Source organism: Nycticebus coucang, chromosome 1 (assembly GCF_027406575.1).
Source record: "Nycticebus coucang isolate mNycCou1 chromosome 1, mNycCou1.pri, whole genome shotgun sequence".
Classification (NCBI taxonomy): Eukaryota; Metazoa; Chordata; class Mammalia; order Primates; family Lorisidae; genus Nycticebus; species Nycticebus coucang.
The window spans coordinates 8,770,909-8,797,408 of record NC_069780.1 but is presented as its reverse complement, the minus strand read 5'-3'; the positions used below and the strand labels follow the sequence as shown (position 1 = coordinate 8,797,408).

The 26,500-nt window shown below is 34.7% G+C and overlaps 1 protein-coding gene across 3 annotated transcripts in view; it reads right to left on the bottom strand.

The window, feature by feature from the left end:
• Positions 1 to 26,500, bottom strand: part of BMP2K (BMP2 inducible kinase) — a 145,151-nt gene that overhangs the window by 73,637 nt on the left and 45,014 nt on the right. For all 3 annotated transcript variants that reach the window (XM_053591169.1, XM_053591255.1, XM_053591333.1), the window contains 6 exons: positions 23,777 to 23,895; positions 19,859 to 19,964; positions 11,954 to 12,096; positions 8,878 to 8,999; positions 6,644 to 6,725; positions 2,365 to 2,497 (listed from right to left, as the gene is read on the bottom strand). In XM_053591169.1, coding sequence (XP_053447144.1) covers positions 2,365 to 2,497; positions 6,644 to 6,725; positions 8,878 to 8,999; positions 11,954 to 12,096; positions 19,859 to 19,964; positions 23,777 to 23,895 — 705 coding nt within the window. The remainder of the gene's footprint in view (positions 1 to 2,364; positions 2,498 to 6,643; positions 6,726 to 8,877; positions 9,000 to 11,953; positions 12,097 to 19,858; positions 19,965 to 23,776; positions 23,896 to 26,500) is intronic.

Genomic DNA, 26,500 nt, shown 5'->3' with positions numbered 1-26,500 from the left:
ACATTCTTTCAATTCCACTATTTCATCCTTACAACAATCCTTCATATTATAATGAATGGAGATAATGCCTTTCAAATTTTAGTCTTTGAATACTTGTACAAAGTCCCTACAAATTCAGCAGAGTGCCTATTTGCCTTGACAAAAAAGTAGTCATCTGTCCACTTTTCGGTGAACAATCTTCCATTATCCATAATTTTTCTTTTCAGAAAAATTTTTGTTTTGAGACATTGTAGAACCCAGTGCTGGGGTTAAAACAATAACAATAGATAAGGGACTACATTTACTTTTATTATGAAAATTAATTGACAGAAAAATAGAAAGCAAGGTCTGGACATTTACATCTCAGTGGCCAGTGCAGAGTGAGGCAGAGGAGGTCACTTGTAAAGCACGGTGGGTGACGTGTGAGACACCACCATGGTGTGGAAGTGCCCTGAATATTCAAACAGGAATCGTTACCTGACTTCTTTTTTTTTTTTTTTTTTTTTTTTATTGTTGAGGATTCACTGAGGGTACGTTACCTGACTTCTAAATAACATGACATGCCTAACGTTGCAATGGTAGCTGGAAATATTACAGATATTCGCTGCCTCACCAAGTCATCATGAGCACATGTAACATCTGTAGGATAAGATTTAGAAATAAACATATCCTACATCAAGCACACAAAGTGAACTCAGTGTGAGTTTAAAATGGCTTGTTTTTTTCCCTGAGGCTTAAGGGACCTGGGCCCCCCTGGGACACACACAGAGTTGGCTTGCCTGGAGTTAAAAATTCCACAAGCCCATTCTCTGAAGCTGTGCACCTAGTGAAGCCTGAGATCAAGGCATGCCGCCCTTCCTCAGAGATATGGGCCAGAGGGTTGACGGATGTTAACAACATATTGTCAGAGGTCTACAGGTGCTCTGCCCCGAGGAAAAGACACAGTCATTACTTCATACTGAGTAAACGCTTGAAGATACCCTTCCATTAACTCTGCTCCCCTGTGGCTACTTTCTTCTTTGTGATCTTTATTTAGATACCTGCCCAGAGATTAGTCAGTGTCTAGAAGTAGAAGATGTTTACTGCAAAAGTGATTGTGTTGATATGGTAACAGGATATTTCAAGTTAATATCAGATAGATAAAATGAGGTAATGGTGGAACTAACAGATAATAGATTAAGTGTGTACGTGACCAGAAAGATGTAAAATCAAAACCCTGAATAAAGAATTTCGCTACACGCCATCCCATTCCGTGTAGTCTGTTTCTTGACTTAATAATTACAGGAGCGAGTTAACACCCACAGCAAAGCTGCTATTCGTTTCCTTCTCGGTCACGCGACATCTGATGCTGTCAATTCCATTGTGCGCTTCAAAGGTAACACACTGGAAGCCGCATGCCCGTACAGACAGCGAGTACGTGCGTTAATTTAACATGACACTGCAATGCAACAAATGAGACGTTGTCGTACAAAGTTCATACTCAAGAACTGCACAATCGACTTCTACCCAAAAAACATGTTTAAGTAGGTTTACAGTTCTGTGTTGGGCTGCATGCAGCCTTTAGACCCTTGGACTCAACTTGTACAGTTCCTGGGATATAATGCCTTGCTTATGCATTCCACATTCTAGTCTTATATGAATATATTCACACCGACTTTCTTCAAGTACATTTATAATCTATTTTTTACGTTTAAATCTTTGATTTATTTGAAGTTTTAGCATAAAGGATGAAGTAGAGATCCAACTTTGTTTTTCCACAGATGGCAAAGAAAGTTAAACTGCCATCTTTCTCATATAAACATCAAATATATTTAAATTGACCCTCTTTTCTATTTCATTAAAGCTGAACTATACAAGAGATATTTAAAATGCAGAAAACAAAGTAGAAATGTTAGAAAACATGTTAATTCAAACAGTCCTGATAGCTGCTGCTTCAATACTTCAGCTTCCTAATCTATTTTAAAATTTGATGGTCCTTACCCTCCTCTCAAATCATCTTCTTCAGAAATTTTGCCATGTACATAAATAAAATGTTAAATTACAGTATCTATCAAAACAGAAAAATCTTAAATGAGGCTGGAAGAAAAGCTGACGTATTCTGCTGGAACTGAGGGCCCACCAAACTATCCCTTCTGACATTATGCTTTGGTGTGTGTGCGCCACTAACTCTTATCTAAGTCTTAAAAATATCCATGTATTAAGCAGTAATTAGGCTGCTTTCATTCCTCTAAGTCTTATAAACATCTTTTTTAATTTTTTTCTTTATTATAGTTTCATACAATTGTAATACATTAAGATTAAGAGACCAGGTTTTAGTAAAGAGATATAAGTAACAGACTGTGATTACGGCAGCTGACAGTTTTCTTAGGTTTTCCAAGTACTTACTTATCAAGCAGCGCATGTTATGGGAGTAACAAGAACTGTCTGGGATGGTAAAGCTGCCATCACAGATGGCAACTTGACTCTCACCAAAAGGAAGCGTGAAGAAACAAAGTTTATAGAGTAAGCATCCCAGTGCCTGTAAGACAAAGCAGGAATAGCATTAGAGCTCAAGCAATCAACTTATCCACAAGACGTAAAAATAGCACCAAACCAAAAACTAAACGTATTATTAAAAGACAAATCCTAATGTTCCCATACATCAATCTTTTCACAAATTTTTGCTTAAACAAATATGCTTAATTTTTTAAGATATCATTTCTGTGTTTCTGTGATTTTCTATCACACCTGTGGCTAATTGGTTCACATAACCAAAATTAGAAGTGGGTAGTTCCTTCTGGAAAAAAATTACACACCTCTTGGAGGTGGGACACAATTATAAGAGGGACTTTACCTAACAAATGCAATCAGTGTAACCTGGTTCTCTGTACCTTCAATGAATCCCCAACAATAAAAAGAAAAAATCTTATTTTTTATTTCTTCCACAAAAAAAATATACGTTTTAGTACATAACTAGCACATAACCAATAAAGTTTAAGTGCAAGGCTCTTTCTAATAGCATTTTTAAAAATTCACTGTAAAGTATGTTTGAAAATTCTGGGTCTCCAAACACAAGTTAGACTGCACAGTTAAATTTATCAGACAATCATCAATACACTATTATTGATTATATAGTAAACACTCATTACTCCATACTATAAAAATTAAGTTCTCTATTTTTTTTTTTTTTTTTTTGTAGAGACAGAGTCTCACTTTATGGCCCTCGGTAGAGTGCCATGGTCTCACACGGCTCACAGTAACCTCCAGCTCCTGGGCTTAAGCGATTCTCTTGCCTCAGCCTTCCGAGCAGCTGGGACTACAGGCGCCCACCACAATGCCCGGCTATTTTTTGGTTGCAGTTTGGCAGGGGCCGGGTTTGAACCCACCACCCTCAGTATATGGGGCCGGCGCCTTACTGACTGAGCCACAGGTGCCGCCCAAGTTCTCTATTTTTAATACTACAATTTTTTATTGTATTTCTAACCTGGATAATCTACATAAAAACTCAAAAGGGAAAGGTTCTGCCTGCTTAATTTGCATTACTTCATAAATATCATAGCACCAATAACTATACTTGCTAACAGTGATTGCATCTAAAAAGTAGCACAGGAAATGTGCTAAGCTGATAACAGCTGGAACTTGACAAGCAGTTTAAAATAAAAAAAAGCAATTTGGGGCTCAAGGAATCATTACTTTGTCACAAGAAATGTCACTTATAGGCCTTAAGTGTGTAAGAGGCATTTCTAATTCTAGAAAAATTGTATAAAATTATCCTAGAGTTAGTATACAATTACATCAACAATACTGAAATTTGACCTTACTACCTCAAAATTAGCAAATCACCTTTCCCTTGTTGAATTTTCTCTAGATAACAATTTAGCAAACATAGCTAACAAGTACACTCACTTTCATAACTACTCTGAGGATCATGGTAACACACAGAGACACCTGTGAGTTGGCAGTATCAGTTGACCAAACATTATTTTCAATAGTGTCAACAATGTTCCAATGAAAACAATTTAAAAGCTCTATAAATTTCAATGTTAGTTCAAAAAGATCAGTGGATTATATAACAAAATTGTAGATATTCTGAATAGAAATAACCAATTCAATATAGTTAAAAATATTTGATACTTTTTTCTATTTAATATAAGCAAAGTATTTTCAGCACATGTACAGCAAATGAATATAAGGCTCCAGTAACAGCATTTAAAAAAATTACTAGATCCACATTAAAATTACATCTTTATTTCCACTAAACGACAGGCTCGGCAAAAACATCTGTTTTAACAGATGTTAATTTTTTTTTTTTTTTTTTTTGGAGACAGTCTCACTCTGTCACCTAGCTAATCCTATAGCTAAATCCAATGATCAGAGCTCACAGCAACTTCAAGCTCCTGGGCTCAAGAGATCCTCCTGCCTCAGCCTCCCCAAGTGCTGGAATTACAGACAGGTGTGAGCCACCTTCCTGGCCCTTTTTAGCCAGTTTTATCATTTCAATCAAACCTGTAGCACCATAATCTGTCTTCTAGGGAAAATATAGAGGAAGTTTCCCAGATTACAATTTTAACAATGCCAGTATACTTAAAAAATAAATTAATAAATCTAGATACTCTTGTTTTGAATAGTATAAACACAATGAGGTATACTAATTATTTCACACCAAAGCCATTCCCTCTTTATCCATTTCACATCATGAGAAGTGCACACGGAACAGTAGGGAATAAGTGGCCTGACTTTGAAATCTGACTACCACCATCTTCAATTTTCTTCATTAAAAGGTACATGATGCGTCTCTTACTGAATGTTCTAAAACTTAATAAAATCAGCACCCTAGATCTCCAGATTATAAAAAACTAAAATGGAAACTACCAGTCCGAAAAGAAAAAAAAAAAACAAAAACTTGTTTTCCATAATATCAAGCGCTAAATACTTCACCCCCAGTATCAGTATGCCCTGAATCAGTCCTACACGGAGATCAAAAATATAATTCTTGACCAATTAGAATTGAGTTTTTTCCTACATATTCTTGATTTCACACCTATGATGATGTTGCATATTTCTATTTTACCTGAGCTTAAGTCAGATGAGCATAAAAACAGTATCATGGAAAATTAAAATTCTACCTCTTTCAAGCATATAAACATGGATACTATTTTCTGATAATTTTTCTTGCTTTTTTTTCTAATCTCTTAGTATCTGTAATCCCACAGCTAAACCCAGTTATCCGTCATAGACACAGTACCCAACATATTAATCTATAAGTGTAACACATTTTTAAAGTATCACTCACAACTTAGTGTGCTGATTTGCACACATACTAAGTCTTATGAAAAAAATCAACCAAAAAAAGGATTCCCTGCTGTGTGGTAAAGTACTCAATAACAACCCTGTGTTTAGGGAACAATTTTTAAATCAACCTTCAGTGGTTTCAAAACGAGTCTAACTATGATTCCTATTGTTTATCTGCTATTGAAATACTCTTTTCAGATAATATGAAATTCAATAGCACTCACAAAATTAAGTCAAAAAAAGAACATCCATAATCACCTCTTTCTTCATTTTATACATTAAGATCCGATTCAGTTTGCTTGTGTATGATACATAAACCTTGCTTTTACCATGACCTATTTAATGAGTCAAATGTTAGTGCTGAGGAAAGCAAACTAAGTAAGTTATAGAAGCTGGAGAGCGATAAACACTCTGAAATTACCTAATAAAGTTATGTGCAATTTTATCAAATTATAGATATAGTTAAAAATTCAAAGCATGTATACTATGTGTAGACAGAAAATAAAGACATCACAGCGATTCTTGTTTTATTACCTTGCAAGAATATTTGTCTCTCAAGACTTTGGCACCTCAACTCCAAAAGGGAGGAGCCAGAAGAAAATCAAGGAGATACTTATCTGGTTTCACACGTTATGCTCAACTATTTTTTGAACATTGTTTTAAAAATGAAATAAATTTGACTTTTTTCTACATTCTAAAACTATTTCCAAAAAACTTTACCCTCCATCCCTGATATCATCACTATTGGTAGATCAGATTAAATTGCTAATGGATTTAAATGACTTTAGTCTTCTGCTAGTTTATTAAATACAATCAGAAACATATTTTACTTATAAAGTAAGCTCTAAAGAAATGTTGACATTCTCAAAGATCAGCTGTAAAGAAACAAGGTCTATCTCAATAATTCCATCCAGATATAAGCATGTACACATGCTAAATGATAAAGAACCTCAATGAGCAGAAGCTAGTCAAGGGTATGTTTACTGCAATTGGAGAAAAGTATACTCATGTCAGCTTCTATTTAAAAGATCATAAAATACTCCAGAAAATTGGTATGTGACTATGTGAATTATATCCAGCTTTTCTATATTGTGATCAACCAAAATTCTATTTAATAAAAAATAGTTAATACTTATATATCATCTAAATCCTAAAAACTACTGTCATAAAAAGTTACATTATATATCAGTTTTTTACTTGCTTTTTGATACATAAGCTTTCCATCTCAGAACTGAGAAGGTAAAATGCACTGGTTATTTTTCTTCTCCTGAATAAGAAGCTTTACATCATTTTCTTCCAATTAGTAAATGCCTTCTGGGGCCAGGGGAAATTAGTAAACTAAACTCAGATTCTTTATTTGGTTAGAGCAAATCTTAGCCTTTCTTGGCCTTACCCAGATATCAGCCTTGGTGGTGATGGGTTTCCCTCCATAAAGGTTGATCATTTCAGGGGCTCTGTATGACAGAGTTGTATACCTGGCAGTAAATGAGTGAAATGGAGTGGAGATATAAAAAGAAAAAAAAAAGACAAATAATACATTGTTTCTACATAAACACTACCAAAAATCTTTTAGGTTCAATAACATTACATAGAAATATGCTATTTTTAAAAGCTCATTAAAAACCCATCAAGGATTAAACATACAAAGCATCTACACACATTTTTATTCAAGCACAATAGCATCTCTAGTGATATAATAAAAGCTTAACTTTCTTAATGTATTATAAAAATATTAAATAATTACACTGTATTAAAAATAGTTTTCCCTGAATTTTTATGTGAAATACTACAGGGTGTCCATAAAATGGACAATAATTTTAAATTACACACGAACTTTATGACCACCTTCTATAATCTATTATAGTCACTTTATCAAAGTACTTTAATCTATTAATTTAAAAGCAAAAATTCTACCCTCTCAAAAACTTAATTTATAAGTTTACTAAGAATTCTGTCTTTATGACCCTAACATACTTCCTTGCACATAGTAAATCTCCTTCAATTTTTGTATTTGTTTTGAAAGTAATCTAGTTGCGATAATGCTAACTACATTCATCAAGTACATACGCTTCCCACGCTGACTGTCATCACAAGCTATTTGGAATGAAAGGACACTGTGAATAAATATTTATCAATACAAAAACCCCAAATCCATAATGAATGGAACATTTTAATAAAGGAGTGTTTAAATCCCATGTCAGGAATTACCAGATTATATCATAGAATAAGATTTATTAAGATTTATTTTGAGTGTTTATACATTTCCCAGAAATAACACAAAACTCTACATTGTACCATCTTCATTTTTCCAAATTACTCTGATGGATAAGAAAATCTGAATGACACTACTGCTCAGGAACAACTAAGAAACCAGAATATAAAGGGTCTGATGGTGGGATTTTGTTCACTACTATACCCAAACCAACCACAGTGCTAGCTGTGGATATGGTTAGCCCACCAACTCCTCAACTGAGCCACAAAGCACAAGAATCCCTCATGAGCTTTCACGCATCACTAACATAAAATCACCTGAACTTTTAAACTAAAATGTATCTCAAAAGGCAACAGCAAAAAATAAAATATCCAGCAGGCCAGGGATGCTTGTAGCAGCCACTAAAAACCATAATCTAACAATTTTTTAAATTATGCATATATATACACACACACACACACACACATATAAAGTTAAAAATTACATATATCCTCAAGAAACCAATTCAATACTTTATTGTTCTTGTGTCTTCAGGACATTTAAATATTCACTGAAGAATTTATTTTCATAGAATCTAATACAATCATAGGCTATGTTTCTTGAGCCCAGGCTGTCTATAGAGACCCATAGCATTATACACATGGGCCAGAATAAAATCAGCTCTATTTGAGCTATTTCACAATATTCCAGTTCAAATGATAGCTCTTAAATAATATTAAATAATTGAAAATTTGTGAGGAAGTGATGGAAAGCAACTACTTAGAAAGTCTTATTCTGAAAGACCAATCTGCATTCTGCATCATTTTATTAAGGCAATCTAAATTTACAAACAGTTCTACTTTGTAAACCTCAAGAGAAAGTCCTCACAGCTACTCTAGCAACCATGGAAAGTACAGCATTAAGAAAACGAAGTAGGTATGACTTATTACTAGCAGAAAGCGTTCCACTATATAATGACAAAGTCACAGTGATTTTATACAGCCTTAACATTTTCAATTTCCACATAGTGTTCAAAACATACAGATATTAATCGTCTTAATGTTAAATAAGAAGCAAAAGAGTAAATGTTTTCAGGTAACTTTTCTCTTAACAAGCACAAATCCTAAGTATCAGTAAAAACAAAGATGTTTTACAGAACTCAATAATCACATAAGAGAACCTTTTAATATTACACTAATTACTACGGCTTATTTAACAAATTTCTTTACAAATCTGTTTGCAATGCAGATGAATAACTTAGTTCCATGGTAAATATATTTCCTGTGTTAGATCAAACACAAATTAGTAACATCTACAGGAACATTTAGAAGAAATCTATAAATGGGATATCTAAAATTTATATTAATGGAGCTGGTCACAGACTTAAGTTAACTAAAATTACAATGAGATAAAATGCAATAAAAACAAATACTTACTTTTTAATTTCTTCTTCTACTATATTAACTCCATCTTTTTGAGGGTTAAGAAATTTATTAGTGGCACTGCCAAAGTCACAAAGTACATAGTTTCCACTATCATTCAACAAAATATTTTCTACCTTAAAAAAAGAAAAGCAACCATTAGTAGTGTTTACAAAGTAAAAATTATCTTTTTACAATCATGTGTTCACACAGCAAGCATTAAAGCATTTGAGAGACACAAAGATACATACACAATACTCAAACTATGAAGAAGAACAAAAAATGTATTTTCCTAGGTCTACTGTTTCCCTTACTAAGAACCAAAAGGCACTTCTCCCATCCCAGGATGACGCGTGCAGGGAATAAGAAACTCTAAATCTTCTCTAAAACTACTTTTATGAAAGCAAAGAAGCAGGTGCCAGCAGAGTCCAGCTTCTCGCATGGATTGTCCTTGCATTTTCCTCTTTTTCTGATACTTCAGCTTATCTACAGATAAGTAATAATGAAAGCTGTTTAAATTCTTTGATTTAATGCTAGTGCCATTTTTATTTGACAAATTTGACTTAACTTGTAGATCAAAGAAGGAGTAACTAAAATAAACAAGGTACACAGTCTCTTGAATAGTACAGTGTGGATTCAAAGCCCAATCTGCTACCTACGAGCATGGGTACATTTTTTTTAAGATCTATACATGGGATACCTAAAATTTGCAGTAATGGAGCTGGTCACAGACTCAAGTTCAGGAAAATTCCTATGAGATAAAGTGCTGAAGACAAACGCCTACCTTTTAATTCTTCTTCTACTACTAGACAATTTGCTTAAAGCCTCTTGTGCTTTAACTTCCTTACCTATAAAATGGGGACGACTATATAATACCTGCTACAAGATCTCCCAAAGCTGGCCCCAAAGACACCATACATAGGGAAAACGGAAAACTGTAGCTAAATGTACCTTTATTTACAAAATATTCATGATAAAATATTACAAAGTGGCCAACATGTAAAGAATATTTTTGTAAATAGTTTATAAAATTTTGGGATGAATATTTTGTAAACAAAGGTACTTTTAAGTACAATTTCCCATTTTCCCTATATATGGCAACTTTAGGGGCAACCTTTGGGATACTCTGTAGGTGGGATTGTTGTGAAAATATTAAATGAGTTAAAACATGTGAAACACTTAGAACAGTGTCCAGAATATAGTTGCATTCATAAATTATTTTTACAATACCTTGTATTTTATAACAATCATAGATGAAGAATTCATTTCCATTCTATCAAAATACTCAGTTTCTTTAAAAATTTCTTTCATATTTCGTTTCAGTCTACCTTTTAAAAATTCACAGAAAATAAAAATTTGTATAAAAATGTACTTAAAAGGGCAGCACCTGTGGCTCAGTGGGTAGGGTGCTGGCCCCATATACTGAGGGTGGCAGGATTGAACCCAGCTCCAGCCAAACTGCAACAAAAAAATAGCCGGGGTTGTGGCGGGCACCTATAGTCCCAGTTACTCGGGAGGTTGAGACAAGAGAATCGCCTAAGACCAGGAGTTGGCGGGTTGCTATGAGCTGTGATGCCCACAGCACTCAACCGAGAGTGACAAAGAGAGACTCTGTCTCAAAAAAAAAAAAAGTACTTAAAAATGAACATATTTTACATATATTATATTTACACATGCAAAAAGAACTAAGCATACAAAACATGAATAATAAAGTATTCCATTTAATATCTTTTCTGAATTTTAACTCAAGGATACTCAGCTGAAAATATCAACTTTCTATGCAAAAAGTTAATGAACAACAACAGCACAAAAAAATACCAAATTATTAGGTAATGTAATAATAATTATTATGGAAATAATAAAACTTCCATATTTAAAAAATACTCAGAGGAACCATACTAATTATCCAAATTAGGGGACAGAAGCCGGTAATCCCGCCTTGACTTACCTCCTATCACCATAGGTTTCCTAGACAATACTTTTACGATTAACTACCTTATTCGTGACATATTCTATTTTCTTTTTATCTTACAAGTATCTCATAACCGCCTTTCACAAAATTCTATATCATCAGTCAGAATTGGGAATGCATAAATTAGCTCACTAAATATTTTGCTGTAAGCCAGGCACTATTCTAAACACTTGGGTACAGCACTAAAAAAGGGAAAAGGCCCCTGCCCTCATGGAGCTTACATTGTGGTCGAAGAGGACAGGTTATACACAATAGGCATAAATCACACAGGATCTTTGGAAGTACTAGGCACTGAGAAGAGCTAGAACGGACAGAGAGCATAAGGTAGAGTTCAGACTAGGGCTCACTGACAAGGTAAACCTGAACAGAAGTACAAAGGGCAGCCAAGGGTGTGTCCAGGCAGGAAGCAGCTCAGGCAATGACCTTTGTCATCTTAGTGTTTGTGGGCATGAAAGAAGACACATGTGGTTCTAAACGCTGTCTCTAGCAATATGATGCCAAGAATATTCACAACCCCCTTTGGGGACTTTTTCAACTGTCACTGGTAGATACCAAATACAAAAGCTCAATGGTCCTTGAGCTTAAAAACGATAGTAAGTAAGTACCAATAGTAAACAAACATTGCCTTAAAAACAATCACCACCAAATGATAGTAAATTATAGGTAACTCTAATAAATTACAGATAAATGAGAAAAGAGACCAATCTACAGTCTCTTCCTCTATCTCATAAAAACACCTGATGTTTAATATGGACCACAGGAAACAGGAGGAACCCTGAACTGAGAGAAAACAGTAAAGGAGGCATTCAACCTACGTCAGTGACAATCACATCTGCTGTTCAACTGGACTCTCGAAAGATCCCTACACATCAAACAGAGGTGCAGGGCAAGGGCTACAAAACCCATGTCTACAGCCCTGCTACAACCCTCCCGGTTAAGTAAAGCACAGTTTCAACTCTACAGGTGGTCCTTCCAGGACCTCAGAAAATTTAGGAGGGGACAGAGAGACCAATCACAATGCTAGAAATAAAAATTGGTTTAGGTAAAAATAGTCCAAGAACATTTTAACTCCAAAGTCTTAAATGTATTACCTATCTGTAAGTATTCTAAAGTTCTTACCTTCAGATCCCGGTGGATTATCGGAGTCTTACACTGATGCAACCTTGCAACAGCTTCACAGGTATCACAGAATATCTGCAACACTTCTGATTCTGTAAAACCTGTCTGCAGCTTCTTATTCATCTGATTCACTACCTGCCCAGCTAAAAAAAAAAAAAAAAAAAAAAAAAAAATTTTGTGAGGACATATTTTTAATGAATGAAGTCTATTACAAACAGATTAAGAAAGGCCTTTATGGCTTTAGGGGACAGCAAATTGGTTTTTTCATAATTCTTACATAAATTATGTAAGAGATTTGTATTAATTCAATGACAAACATTTTTCACCATTTATATCTCAGAGATTTGAATACCTTAAGATAGATAATGTCCTGTTAATGTTATTAACCACTGTATCTTATAATTGATAGCATATTGGTTTATAGAAATTCAACACTGTGCTATTTAGTGGGTAAACAGTGAACAAAGATAAGGTTTCTATTACAGAATTTATAGTCTAATAGTAGAAACAATCATACAAATCATATAACCATAATTACATACTACATACAACATACTACATACTACAGTTACATACTACAATAATTACATACTACATACAATCATATGGGCGAACTTAATATAAGAAACCTAAATTTAAATTGGTGAAGGAAGATGGGAAGACATGATGTCAGATCAGGCCTATCCAAGAAAGTGACATCTGAGACTGAAGGATCATTAGAAAATAACCAGGCAAAGAACTGGAGGAAGAACACGCCAGTAATAGTGACAAATACAAATATCTTCAGTTTGGGAAGGAGCTCGCTGACTTTGAGTAACTTAAAGAAAACCAAAACTGATAAGGTCCAGAAAGGACAGACAACAGTAAGGTGAAAAGGGTCCAACAGGGCAGAGATCAGTTACGTTTTGGACTTTATCTTGAGAGCCAAAGAAACTTCCCAATCTGATCTCATTGATTAGGAGTTGGACGGAATCAAAAAAGTTGGAAACAGAGAGATGAGATAAGAACTAATGAGATAAGAAACTAATATTAAGTCGGGTAGGAGGTAATGGGCCAGAGTAATTTACTAAATCAAATAGTCACAGATATACCCTTGAGCCTGAGAGGATGATTATGTAACATGCTATATATCATTAGATGCTAATCTAAGGATGCTGGCTCTTAGTTATTAAGAAAAAGGTAACCATCATTATATTTTAAAAATGCAAGTAAATATGTGATTCATACAAAAAGCATTCTAAAAAAAAATAAACTTTGGACTTGGCGCCTGTGGCTCAAGCAGCTAAGGTGCCAGCCACATACACCTGAGCTGGCGGGTTCGAATCCAACCTGGGCCCGCCAAACAATAATAACGGCTGCAACCAAAAATTAGCCAGGCATTGTGGTGGGCGCCTGTAGTCCCAGCTACTTGGGAGGCTGAGGCAAGAGAATCACTTGAGCCCAGGAGTTGGAGGTTGCTATGAGCTGTGATGCCACAGCACTCTACCCAGGGGAACAGCTTGAGGCTCTGTCTCAAAAAAATAAAAAATAAACAAAAATAAACTTTGGTTGCACTCTAGGCTGGGCAACAGAGCGAGACTCTGTCTAAAAACAATTAATTGGTTAAATAATAAAATAAAAATTAAAAAATAAAATTTTGGAAATTTAAAAATACAAAGCTTACATTAACCTGAAATGTTCCTTTAAAAGGATGGATAAAGGAATGTTTGCTATTTTGCAATCTGTAAAAAAGGTATATACACACTTTTTCCTTTTATTCTTACTGTCTAAACAGCAATCTGTTTTCTGAAATATTGATTTTTCTCTTAGAATTTTAAAGCAAAAAGAAAATCAAATTTTACTCATGAGTCCTCGACTTTCAAAAAACTCAGATGTGACAAGTTTAAATTATTTCAGAACAGTTAGGCGGCTGACCAGGCAGCAGCTTCCTCTATTCTCTGTTTCACAGACCCCTGACAGTCTATTCTTAAGCTAGAGAAGATCGGTTTTAACTAAAAATTAAATAGGACCGAAAAATGCTTTCTCGGTGTTCATTTGTGTCCTTGAAATAATCATTTCACAGCTAAGGGAATCATAACCTTGAACTCCTTCCACCTCTTCCAAACTTTCAATGTTGTAACGAGCAGAATAAATGTTAAACAAATGTTAATTTCCTTCCCTCTATCAAGAGTACAAATGCTGAGTCGTGAAAACAAAATCCCCAGAGGAAACAAAAACTGTATTTGAACCAAATTTCAAATGTGAAAATAAAATTTCATTACTCAAAATCAGAGTTTTCTGAAAATTAAATAAAACTCAAAGGATGGTTATTCTAATTTTGTTTTTTAAAAAGGGTAAAAAATCAGATTCTAAAACCAAACCATTATATACGTTTAAAATAAGATGCACATAGTTCTTAAACTTCCCATATTTTCCAAAGAGGTATCATCTCTTACGCAAAAGCCGAATTTCATCACTAAAATGTAAAAAGTCAACATTTTTCTAACTTCTTAAAGTTGTCCAACAACTTTCATATCTGAGTACACTTATTACTACTTAGCTATATATAAAGCATGACCTATTATTCCATTTAAATTCTAATAATGTGACTTGCTTATTTTTACAAAATCATTCAATTTTATCTGCAATTAGATTACATCATTGGCCCCAAATCTTCAACTTTCCCTTCTTCCATGCCCTTTTCCATATAACTTTACAGTTCCTCTCAATAAATGGAGAAGGAACTCTGCTTTTTGATTTGGGCTCAGTCAGCGTGCCAGTCCCAAGCTGAGGCCTTCAGAGGCGTGGCCCCTCCAGGCTTCCACCACATTCATGATGAAACCATCCCCAGGACAGCTTGCTAGTCCAAAAAGAGAATGAGAAACATGGGAAGCAGAGCTACTCCAACAAATCCCAGCTAACCCACTGGCAAGTGAGCAAGGCCAGCCAAAATCGCAGTGCCACCCTACCAAGCTAAGGTGAAAGCAGCTGGTCCACAGACACACAGGTGAAAATAAATGACTGAGTTTTGGATTTTTTTTTTATTAAACAAATATTAAGAGATATAATCCATGGGAACTTACATGGAACACTTTCTGAAAACAGAAATTAAAAATTCATAAATTTTCATAATTTATTCACAAATTATTCATAAAATACTAGAGATGTACTCAAAATATCAACATTGATTTCCGGAAGTCTGGGACCTAAAGTACATAAATCTCTCTTTATATATGCAGAATATCTGCAAATTGAGCAGTACTAAGCCATGAATTTACAGAGACAAAGATGATTACACTTAACAAAAGATGATTACATACCCTGGACACCCAAAACTTATGTGAGGGCATATCAGTTATTTAACACATTCTTCTGCTTTCTACACGGTTTATCCTGTATCATCAAAACCACTGTACCTGAATTACAAAAGTACCTTAATTTCTAAACAATCTTATGTAATATAATTAGCTTTTATAGAAGAAGAGGAAAGTATTTATTTTTCTATTCTCTGCCCCTACAAATTAATCACCCTGCATGGGAGAAAAGGGAACTTAGCTAATTGTTTCATCTGGAGAAGGAACTCAGCACCCTCCAAGTAGCCTCCGGATTCCTTCAGATAGAACTGCCCACTCAGAGGGTGATCTGACTGGTAATACAGGGAGTGACCTTAGCTAGTAAAACATCCAAAGAAAGCGAACAGAAAAGAGAAAGCATAATAGTAATAGGAAAGAATCCAGAAAAAATTAAAATGCCAGGGAAAGAAAAGAAAACTCTAAAAACTAAAATTAATATCCATGGACAATAAAAGATTTGTACCTAAGAGCAATGTGCATTTTAACAACAACAAAAAAAAAAATTCAGAGAACAAAGAAGAGTTTTTGGAAGTTAAAACTAAAATATTGGGGCTGGGTGCCCATGGCTCAGTGGTTACGGCACCAGCCACAAGCACCGGGGCTGGTGGGTTCAAACCGGCCCGAGGCCTGCTAAGCACAAAAAAAAAAAAAATAGACAGGTGTTGTGGGGGGCACCTGTACTCCCAGCTACTCTGGAGGTTGAGGCAAGAGAATCGCTTGAGCCCAAGAGTTTGCAGTTGCTATGAGCTATGACATCGCAGCACTCTACAGAGGGCAACAAAGGAAGACTGTCTCAATTAAAAAAAAAAAAAACACTAAAATATCAGAAATACAAGATTCTATAGAAGAGCCAAAAGATACATTAATGAATGCTCCAAACAAAAACAAAAGGAAAGAGAAAGAGAAGGGAAAGGAAAAAGAAAATTAGAGGATTAATCAATCTATGAAAACATTCTAAAAATGAGAAATCCAGAAAGAGAGAACTAAGAAAATGGAAGAAAAAAATGCTAAGAGCCCTGCAAAAAAGAATATCAGAAAGGACCTATGTTAAGGCACGTATGTCCTAAAATTTCAGTATGCTGAAGATAAAGGAAAGATCTAAACTAAAAGTGCCTACTGAGAAAAGTATCAGACTTCTCAATAACACTAGAAAAAAAATTGAATAACGCCTTCATAATTCTGGATCAAAATCATTCCCAACCTAAAATCTTTTAGCCAGCCAAATTAACTCTCAAATGTGGGTACAGAATAAAAATATTTTTATATTTGCAACATTTCAAAAATGTCTTCTCTCATAAATCCATTATCAGAAAGCTACTGAAAAACGTATTCATCTGAATGAGGGAGTGAAAACAAGGGGGAGGCGTGAGCAGCAGCAGATCCAAGACGGAAGAAGGCGAAAGGGCTCCAGAAGACAGAGACGGCAGCTGGATGCTGAGCAAAACAAAGCAGAACTGAAGTCTCCCCAACAGAGGAGTTCCGAAGGGAAAAAAACAAAATTGATACAAATAATAAAACATTTAAACACTGCAAAAGTAATTCTACCTCTCTTGGAGCACTGGAATAAAATACCAATATAAATAAAGAAAATCAGACAAATGTAAAATGAGGATAAAACTCCAGGCTAAAAAAAAAGTACAAGAAAGAAAATGTAATTACAGACTATTGTATGTCACCATTAAAGGGTAAAAATAATAATAATTTAAACACTATTTAGTAAAAAATAACCTGAGAATGTACTGTACTGAAATTCTAGAAGACAGTATCCAAAACATAAAATCAGAATTGGCACTAACAAATTTTCTTTCAAGAACTTCCTCATGCCCAGAATCACGTACTTCTCTCCTTCATTTCCTCAGTTCCTTCTCTCTTATACTCTTAGGAACTCACTAAAATTAGTACTTCCTTTTTATATAATACAGTGTAAAAATATTCAAGGAAACATGAAGAAAACAATACCAAATATTTTAAAATTACTACCTCTGAAAAGAGGGATGAAGCAGGAGGGTTTGCCATAGCTTAATAGAACTATTTAGTTCAATAAATGTTTAGAATTTCATATAAAACAATGCCGACTTACTCAAATACCAGATAACTATTTCCAAAAATTTTTTTTTGGAAAAAAAAAATTGAATAGCCACATATACCAGAGCCGGCGGGTTCAAATCCAGCCTGGGCCTGCCAAAAAACAATGACAACTACAACTACAACCAAAAAAAAATAGCCAGGCGTTATGGTGAGAGCCTGTAGTCCCAGCTACTTGGGAGGCTGAGACAAGAGAATCGCTTAAGCCCAGGAGTTGGAGGTTGCTGTGAGCTGTGACGCCACAATACTTTACCCAGAGCTACAGCTTGAGGCTCTGTCTCAAAAAAAAAACCTTCCTCAAAATACAGGTGAGGTAATTCCTCTACTTTAAAATAAAATGTGCTCCCAAATTGAAGGTAATTGGATTCCCCTTTTAAAATGTCTTCTCAGTGACAATTAAACAAACTCATCTGTACCCACATTTGAGAGTTAATTTGGCTGGCTAAAAGATTTTAGGTTGGGAATGATTTTGATCCAGAATTATGAAGGCGTTATTCAATTTTTTTTCTAGTGTTATTGAGAAGTCTGATACTTTTCTCAGTAGGCACTTTTAGTTTAGATCTTTCCTTTATCTTCAGCATACTGAAATTTTAGGACATATGTGCCTTAACATAGGTCCTTTCTGATATTCTTTTTTGCAGGGCTCTTAGCATTTTTCTCTTCCATTTTCTTAGTTCTCTCTTTCTGGATTTCTCATTTTTAGAATGTTTTCATAGATTGATTAATCCTCTAATTTTCTTTTTCCTTTTCCTTCTCTTTCTCTTTAAAGGATTAAAATCATGCTTGATTTAGGTATCTTAAAAAAAACAAATGTATAGCCGAATGTTGTGGCAGGAGCCTGTAGTCCCAGCTACTTGGGAGGCTGAGGCAAGAGAATCGCTTAAGCCCAGGAGTTGGAGGTTGCTGTGAGCTGTGTGACGCCACGGCACTCTACCAAGGGGCCATAAAGTGAGACTCTGTCTCTACAAAAAAAAAAAAAAAAAAAAAGACAAATGTATGAACTGTCAATGAACTCTAGTCCAACTAATAAGCACCATAAATGCTAGAACTTAGGAAAGTGGGGTAGAGAAGATGACTGTCTTCTTCGAAGAGATCACAGTGCTTTTACACCAGAGAAGATGATGTTCATAAAGAGTTGTACATGGAAGAACTGTATCACAAGCTTTAGGGGTGCACAGAAACCACCATAATTTGTGTAACATTTTGAAGGGAATTAAACGTTTTTGAACATGCTTCTTTGACAGCCAGTTATATTTTTCAGATCAACAAAAAACACAGTGATTACTCTAAACACAGTATTTTCAAATTCACATATTTAAAGTCATGCAAGCTACAACTTCCCTGTCAAAATTACTGTCTGCCAAATTTATACCTGTTTCTTCAGCTGTACCTTTTGATATTTAGAATTTTTAAATTTCTGTAAAGTAGATTTTGTAGAATATAATGCGTTCGCTACCTTTGTGAAGCAGTATATAACTGCGTAATTTGTGTGTAAACTGAATGCTTGGGCTTTCAATACAGTATTCACACAAAGCAATAAATGTTAATATGTTAATGTTATGAAAAAACAACAGAGAAGATGAGCAATAAAGAGAAAACAATCAAGAAACATCTATTTTTAAACTATCGTGTCTGGAATTCAGTTACAAATCCATCACAGCAGACATTATAACGTTGATTCACTTCATTTTCCTGTCCTTCCTTCACGACTGTAATAAATAAGATCGTAATTCCTCCATCACTGCCGTCACCATCATGCCCTCCTCCTCTCATCTTCAGGAAACAGCAAGAGTCACAACTGTCTTCAGAGAATCTAAATAGAAACCAGGGATTCCCTAGAACTCACACTGCTAGATATAGCCTGATTTTTTAAAAAAGCAAGTTGGAAGGAAACAGATTAACTGCCACTTTTCCACACATTAAAATTGTAAATAGTTGGACATTTTTATGATAATTATTATTATTAAAGCATACAAGTATTTACATTAAAATATCACATTAGGTCCAAATAAAATGTGATTTTCTATTTTCTGATATTTAAAAAGAAATACCAAAATATCACAAAATACAAGTTCATAAAGATTACAGATGAAAACATGTCCCCTAAATTTGCTTAATTAATGTTTACAGTAACATGGTAGAGTGCTGAAAAAAATCTTAAAATACTAATATTAAACACATTATGCTCTTCTTGGTTAGATTATAAAAGAAGTGCCTAATGAGCAAAAATTGTAACTCTTTACCTGCTTAGATTTCCTGTTTTAAACTCAACAGCAGCTTTCCAATCCTCCATGCTCATATCATAATCACAGCAACTATGACTAGTTGTAAATAATTTTTAACAGCATTCCTGATTAGATAATGAAAGCTAACACTACAAAAAGTATCTAGAATAATTTAACAGCTGCTCTAGGGAAGTCCAAGACACCCAGTAAGCCATTTTACAGAGAAATGTTTTAGTATAATACAAATTCAGAAAAGTACTTACCTCGACAATATTCCATTAAAATAAGCACTTCCCACACATTATCACTAATTGAATTAACAGCACAGTCCAAATAACCCACGATGTTTTTGTGACCAGATAGCTCTTTCTGAAAATGAAAAAATTAAAAACTGAAAAATATACATCTCAAAAGCTCTTTTATAATTGAATCATAAATTAACACATTTAAAACAACTTCAAAAGATAAGAATTAGACACTTCTATGAAACTTAACGTTGCAACCAATCACAGACTTCTACGGTTTCAATGGAACATTTGCCTACACGGGACTCTCATTTTCTAACAGACAAATATAAAACACTTATTGTTAAATTCAACTGACAAGACGGTTCACTGAAAAGGGACAGACTCCAAAAGTATACGAGATAGTCCTCGGGGAATTCCAGAATAAAGTATTAGAAGTTGTATTATGTTTATTTTTATCTTATAGAAAAAGGAATAAAGCTTTAATACTTAACTAATAATACTCATTTATTCTGCCTACAAGATATTGCAGTTTATTTGTAGATATTACATGGATTTATAGATGTATGTATTTTTTTAATGAAAATCAAAAAAAAATGAGTAAGAGGCTGAAAAAGATTTTTGGAAAGAAACAACTGATTAAAAAGAACAGTAATAACACAAGGAAAAGGAAATCGTAAGAAAAAGTCACATCTAAAAAAAAAAGAAAAAGTCACATCTGAAACTTCTGCTTCCAGTACATGATAGTCACCAGCATCTAATAAGGTTAAAATAATTTAATCAGGTCTATCTGGAAATTTACAAACCATTATTAAAAATACAATTTAAAAGGCATTTACATACACTATCTTTAATGATAAATTTAATTTTAACTATGCAATATAATATGAAATAAGGGCTAATGGCTGCTAAACATGTTAATAATTTGTAAATAAATATACAGAATAAGAAATGGGTCATCAAAAATAATTTGGAAGATCACCATTCTAAAAAGCTAATTTCCCTAAAATATCTTATTCAAGCATAGGATTTGACTGCTGCTACTATTCATATTTTACAAGTCTCAAAATTACACAAATTTGATGGAAGAATCATGGCATAAAAGTACATTACCTGGGATCAAGTTGTTAGAGAACTTAGTTTAAGCTTCAGCATTATCTTGGGATAAATCTTTTAACCCTTTTAGCTAATAGTAACTTCACCTTTTAAAAAGTCTCAAAGCCTAATCATTTTTAATAAAGCTAAAAACTAGATAAAAATAAAAGCAGAAAAGCAGACTGTATAAATATTTAAAGAAAAGAGATTTTAATAAGTGTTGGTAAAGATGTTGATACAAAAAAAAATATCACCCTTAAGCAGTCAAGTATAAACATGTCTAACAGTAGCAACTGTTGGCAAGGACATGGAGTTCATTGTTAGAGCATAAAAGGTTTAGCTGCTGTAAAAAAACAATGTGGTGGGTCCTTAAAAAGTCAAACACAAAATTACCATACAACCCAGCAATTCCACTCCTAGGTATAGACCCAAAAAAACTGAAATTAAGTATTCAAACAGACATATTCATCGTAATGAGTATGATCACTCTGAGGTGCCACAAACTGCACATATATAAAACAGCAATCTCAAAGGATAAACATGTATTCCGACTGCTACACCAACTAACAGGTCCTTCTCCCATCTCGTGGGTCTCCCTATTAACTGAGACAATATCAAAATTAGGCCAGTTAATAACCCTACAATGGCCTCTAAGGGTTCAAATGAAAAGAAACATTCTATAGCTCTTACCTTAACTGAAAAGCTAGAAATGATTAAGCGCAGAGAGGAAGGCTTGTGGATAAAGCCAAGACACATCAAAAGCTAGGCCTCTTGCACGAGTTAGCCAAGTTGTGAATGCAAAGGAAAAGCTCTTGAAGGAATTTACAAGCACTGCTCCAGTGAACATATGACTGATGAGAAAGCAAAACAGCCATATTGATGATATGGAGGAAGTTTTAATTACAATAAATCTACTCTGTCTGTACTCTACATGTATAAATGGGAAAACAAAGCCCAACTGACAGCACCTCTGTTTTTCAGTATGCTTATCTCAATATTTTAAGCCTATTGTTGAGACCTACTGCTCAGAAAACAAACAAACAAAAAAAATCCTTAAAATATTACTCCTTATTCTGTGATGGAGATGTACAAGAAAATTAATGTTTTTATGCCTACTAACACAACATTCATTCTGAACCTTGTGGATGAAGAAGTAATTTTCACTTTCAAGTGTTATTTTTTGAAAATAATTTTATAAGAATATAGCTGCCATAGACAATGATTCCTCTGATGAATCTGGGCAAAGTAAATTGAAAACTTTCTGGAAAGGATTCACCATTATATTAACAGATGCTATTAAGAACATTTGTGATTCATGGGAGAAGGTCAAAAGATTAACAGGAATTTGACAGAATTTGATTCCAACACTTCTGGATGACTTCAAGAGGTTCAAGACTCCAGTGAAGGAAATAGCTGCAGATGTGCTGGAAATAGTGAGAGACCTAGAACCGGAATCTAAAGATTTGACTGAAAAACTGGAATGAATGAGGAGTTGCTTCTTATGAATGAGCAAAGACAGTGGTTTCTTGTGATGGAACCAACCCCATGAAGAGGCTGTGAACATTATTGAAATGATAAAAAAGAATTTAGAATACTACATAAACTAGTTGATAAAGCAGTGGTAGAGTCTGAGGAAAATTAACTCCAATTCTGGAAGAAGTTCTACTGTGGATAAAATATTATCAAACAGCATACCAGGCTATAAAGAATTCTTTCATGAAAGGAAGAATCAATTGATGTGGCAAACCTCACTGTCGTCTTATTTTAAGAAATCACCACTCCCACCCCAAACTCAGCAACCACTTCTCTGACCAGTCATCAGTTGTCAACACCAAGGTAAGACCCTCCACCACCAAAAGAATCGTAAGTTCCTAACGGCTCAGATGATTGTTACCATTTTTTAGCAATAATTAAGTCATGTAAACTTTTTTAAACCTAATGCTGTTATGCCATTAACAGACTACAGTAGAGTATAAACACAACTATAGTAGAGTTGAGAACTGGGAAGCCAAAGTGTGTAACTTGTTTTGTTGCAACATTTGCTTTCTTCCAGTGGTCTTGAACCAAAATCGCAGTATCTCCAAAGTTTGGTTGTACAGGGATATAGTTGTGAAATAATTCTCAGAAGGCTCTAACAGTACCTATAAAATTTACTTCCTTAAGCTGGATGTTGGGTAAAACCTATGTCCATTATATAATTCTCTAATTTTTCTATCTTTAACATATTACATAATTAATGTATTTTAAGAAAGAAAAAGGAAAGCAAAACAGCTTCCCTGTTCAGCTTACAATAGGGAAGGAAAAACAGACAAAACATCTGGCTGCATTTATTACTAAATATGGCTAAAAAAGCAATGTAGCCCTCCTTATCTGAGGGTTCCATATCCAGAATTCAACCAACTGTCAATTGAAAATATTCCCCAAAATAAATAATAAAAAATACAAATGTTAAAAGTACAGTATAAAAACTGATACAGCATTTACATTGTACTAAGTATTACAAGTAACCTAGAGATGATTCAAAGTATATGGGAGGATATGTGTATATTACATACAAATACTACACCATCTTATGTTAATATAAGGGCCTTGAGCATTTGTAGACTTAAGCATCCATGAATTTTCACATCTGCAGGTGTACTGGAACCAACCCCCTCAGATACCAAGGGATGTGACTACGCTACAGATTTCCAGATAATTTTCTATTTGAATGATCTTCAACGTTTTTCTAAATGTGCATAAACCAATAAGCAGCTTGCCTAAAAGTTGGTTTATGTTATACAAGCAAAAAAAAAAAAAAAAAAAGCCAAATTTCTAAAACAGAATTCCTCTTTGCCTTACCATAATTGTGATTTCCCTTTTACAAATGTTAAGGTCTGACACGTTATTGACATACATTCGCTTCAATGCACATCGAATTCCACCGTGAGTCCGCACCAGGAAAACTGTGGAGAATCCACCTATAAAAACAAACTACCAATTAATGTGAAAGAATAAGAAACAATTGCTAAAATCATATAATATCATTATGGATATCAAAGGGAAATAAACAATGATTGAAACCAAAACAAAAATATATACAGTAAGCAACTAACAAATCACAAGCAAAAACATTCATTTCCAAAGCCAATCATGGGGAAAACATGCTTCTCAAAGGAACATGCTTCTCTTTTAAAGGTTTACAATACTAAAATTTCACTTTCTGCACAGAATACCTCGGAGGTAGTATAAAAAAAAAGTTACAAGTATATTAGTACAGTTTGGCATGTACTAGTGATTGCCTATCTTTCTGACACACACCCCCTCTTGTGATAACACAACACTGACATTATTTAATATAAGACATCAGTGGGATCAGACAGGCGAATCTCTAGTCCAGTTCCAGGGAATAAACCAACATCATTCTAAGCCAATCATGGAAATCTCACTTTCCTTTATCAGTAACCAATAAGACTGGGTATGTAACCAGTTCTGGCTAATGGGACAGAGGTAAAGTCTGCCAGGATCGCAGGGAAAGATTTTCCAACCACATAAAAGAGAGCAACTGGTGGAGAAGACTCTAACTCTGATTTTCACCTGGGGTTCTGCAGCACAAATTTTTAAGATCATCAATTAAATTATTTTCATTTTCTTTTTTTGAGACAGAGCCTCAAGCTATCGCCCTGGGTAGAGTGCCGTGGCATCATAGCATACAGCAACCTCCAACTCTTGAGCTCAAGGGATCCTGCTGCCTCAGTTTTTCTATTTTTAGTAGAAACAGGGTCTCACTTTTTGCTCAGGCTGGTCTGAAACTCATGAGGAGCTCAAGCAATCCACCTGCCTTGGCCTCCCAAGCTGCCAGGATTACAGGCATGAGCCACTGTGCCCAGCCAATTAAATTATTTTCTAAAGAAGTTTGAAGCACAGCATGTTCTTTTTTACTTTTTTTTTTGATCAACATAATTTAAGTGTGCCACGAAAGTTTAGCTATATCTTCAAGTGTGCCATTGAAGCTACAGCTTGAACAACACTGCTCTAAACTTCCCACTTTTTGATTTTACTGTATATGATGCTCAGACCTAATGCAGCCATCTGTGGCCATGACAGAAGGAAGATCAGAGAGAGGACAGCCCACAGGAGCACTGACAGCTGACGACTGAATTAGCCACTCTGGCATCACTTTCCTCCAGAGCTCTTACGTGAGAGATAAATGTCTTTGTTATTTATACCTCAGTTACTTGGACAGTGTGTTAACCGCAACTGGGAAAGCACCTTACCTGAAGCACACAGACAGCTAGGAATTCTGTCACATCTAAACAAAGATTTCCACCTTAAGTCTTTAAAACATCCTGGCATAGAACATGATATAGCTTCATTATACTTTTTTCTAAAACTGATATGTCACTTTTATTAATTTAATGGACCACATTAAATCAACACCCTGAGCAACAGTAAGTTATCTGCATGCCAGTTCAATACAAAACAGTCATAAAGTAAGCTGTTAGCGATAAACAATAGTGGGGAAGAGGTCTTAGGATACTCCAGAATCAGTACATATTCGTTCCAGATTCTCCACCTCCTCCACTTACAAGAAAGTGCACAAATCCCACCTTGTAGATGTAGCCTTCCATGTACCTGAATGTAGGGAAATCAAATCAGCCCCTCACAAGTGAATCAGCAGGAGCAAATCAGACGAGATGCCTGGCAAAGGTAGAAGCTGCTCTAACAACACAAGGCACCACTTTGAAAGTTCATTCACATTTCATGTGAACCTTAACAAGCCAGAAAGTAAAAACCTATTAAAGTGTCACTAGAATATACCCAGATAAGGAGGTGGTATGAGCACAGCCAAGAGAAATCATTTGAATAGCATTTGTTTTGAGACATTTATCTATCTAGCTCCATGTTAGTCCCCTGTAACACTGCTACCCAATCACAGCTATCCATCACAATTACCTGGAGAGCTGCTTTCTATAAGAATTCATCTTTAATAGTTTCCAAGTTCTGGCCCCAAGTCTGAATTGGGGGGTTTAAGAGAGAGTGTGTGTGACCCCTACTCAGTTCCACTATTCCACTTCTGTGTATGTTGTGAATTGCTTACTAGACGTGGGGGGAGTTCCCTCAGACCAAGTTATGAGCCACTGAACCACGTTTCTACAGGAACCATGGGCCCTACATACCTATACTTATCCACCCTCAGAACAATGTGATTTTATCCCTGTGAATTACGGAAATCAGGAAAAAGTATTAAAACTAGGTTTTCTTCAGAATACCTGTCCCTAAAGGGAAAGTTTTCCAATTCTACTAAACCTAATTTGGACAGAAATCTGACCAATGTTAAGCTTTCTGAATGAAGAAAATGTGTTCATCAATTTTAAAATACAATTTACAGTTAAGTACAATAGTGATCATTAGTAGTGCATGATTTCAAAATAAAATGGAATGTTTGGTTTATATTTCTCCAAATACTGCATTTACCAGAATTTTCTGATTAAGTGTTAGCTAATATTATCTGTTTAAAGAATGTATTTAGTGGAAGGTAACTAGTAACCCCGTACACGTAGCAGTCGAAGAGCACGCTGGAGT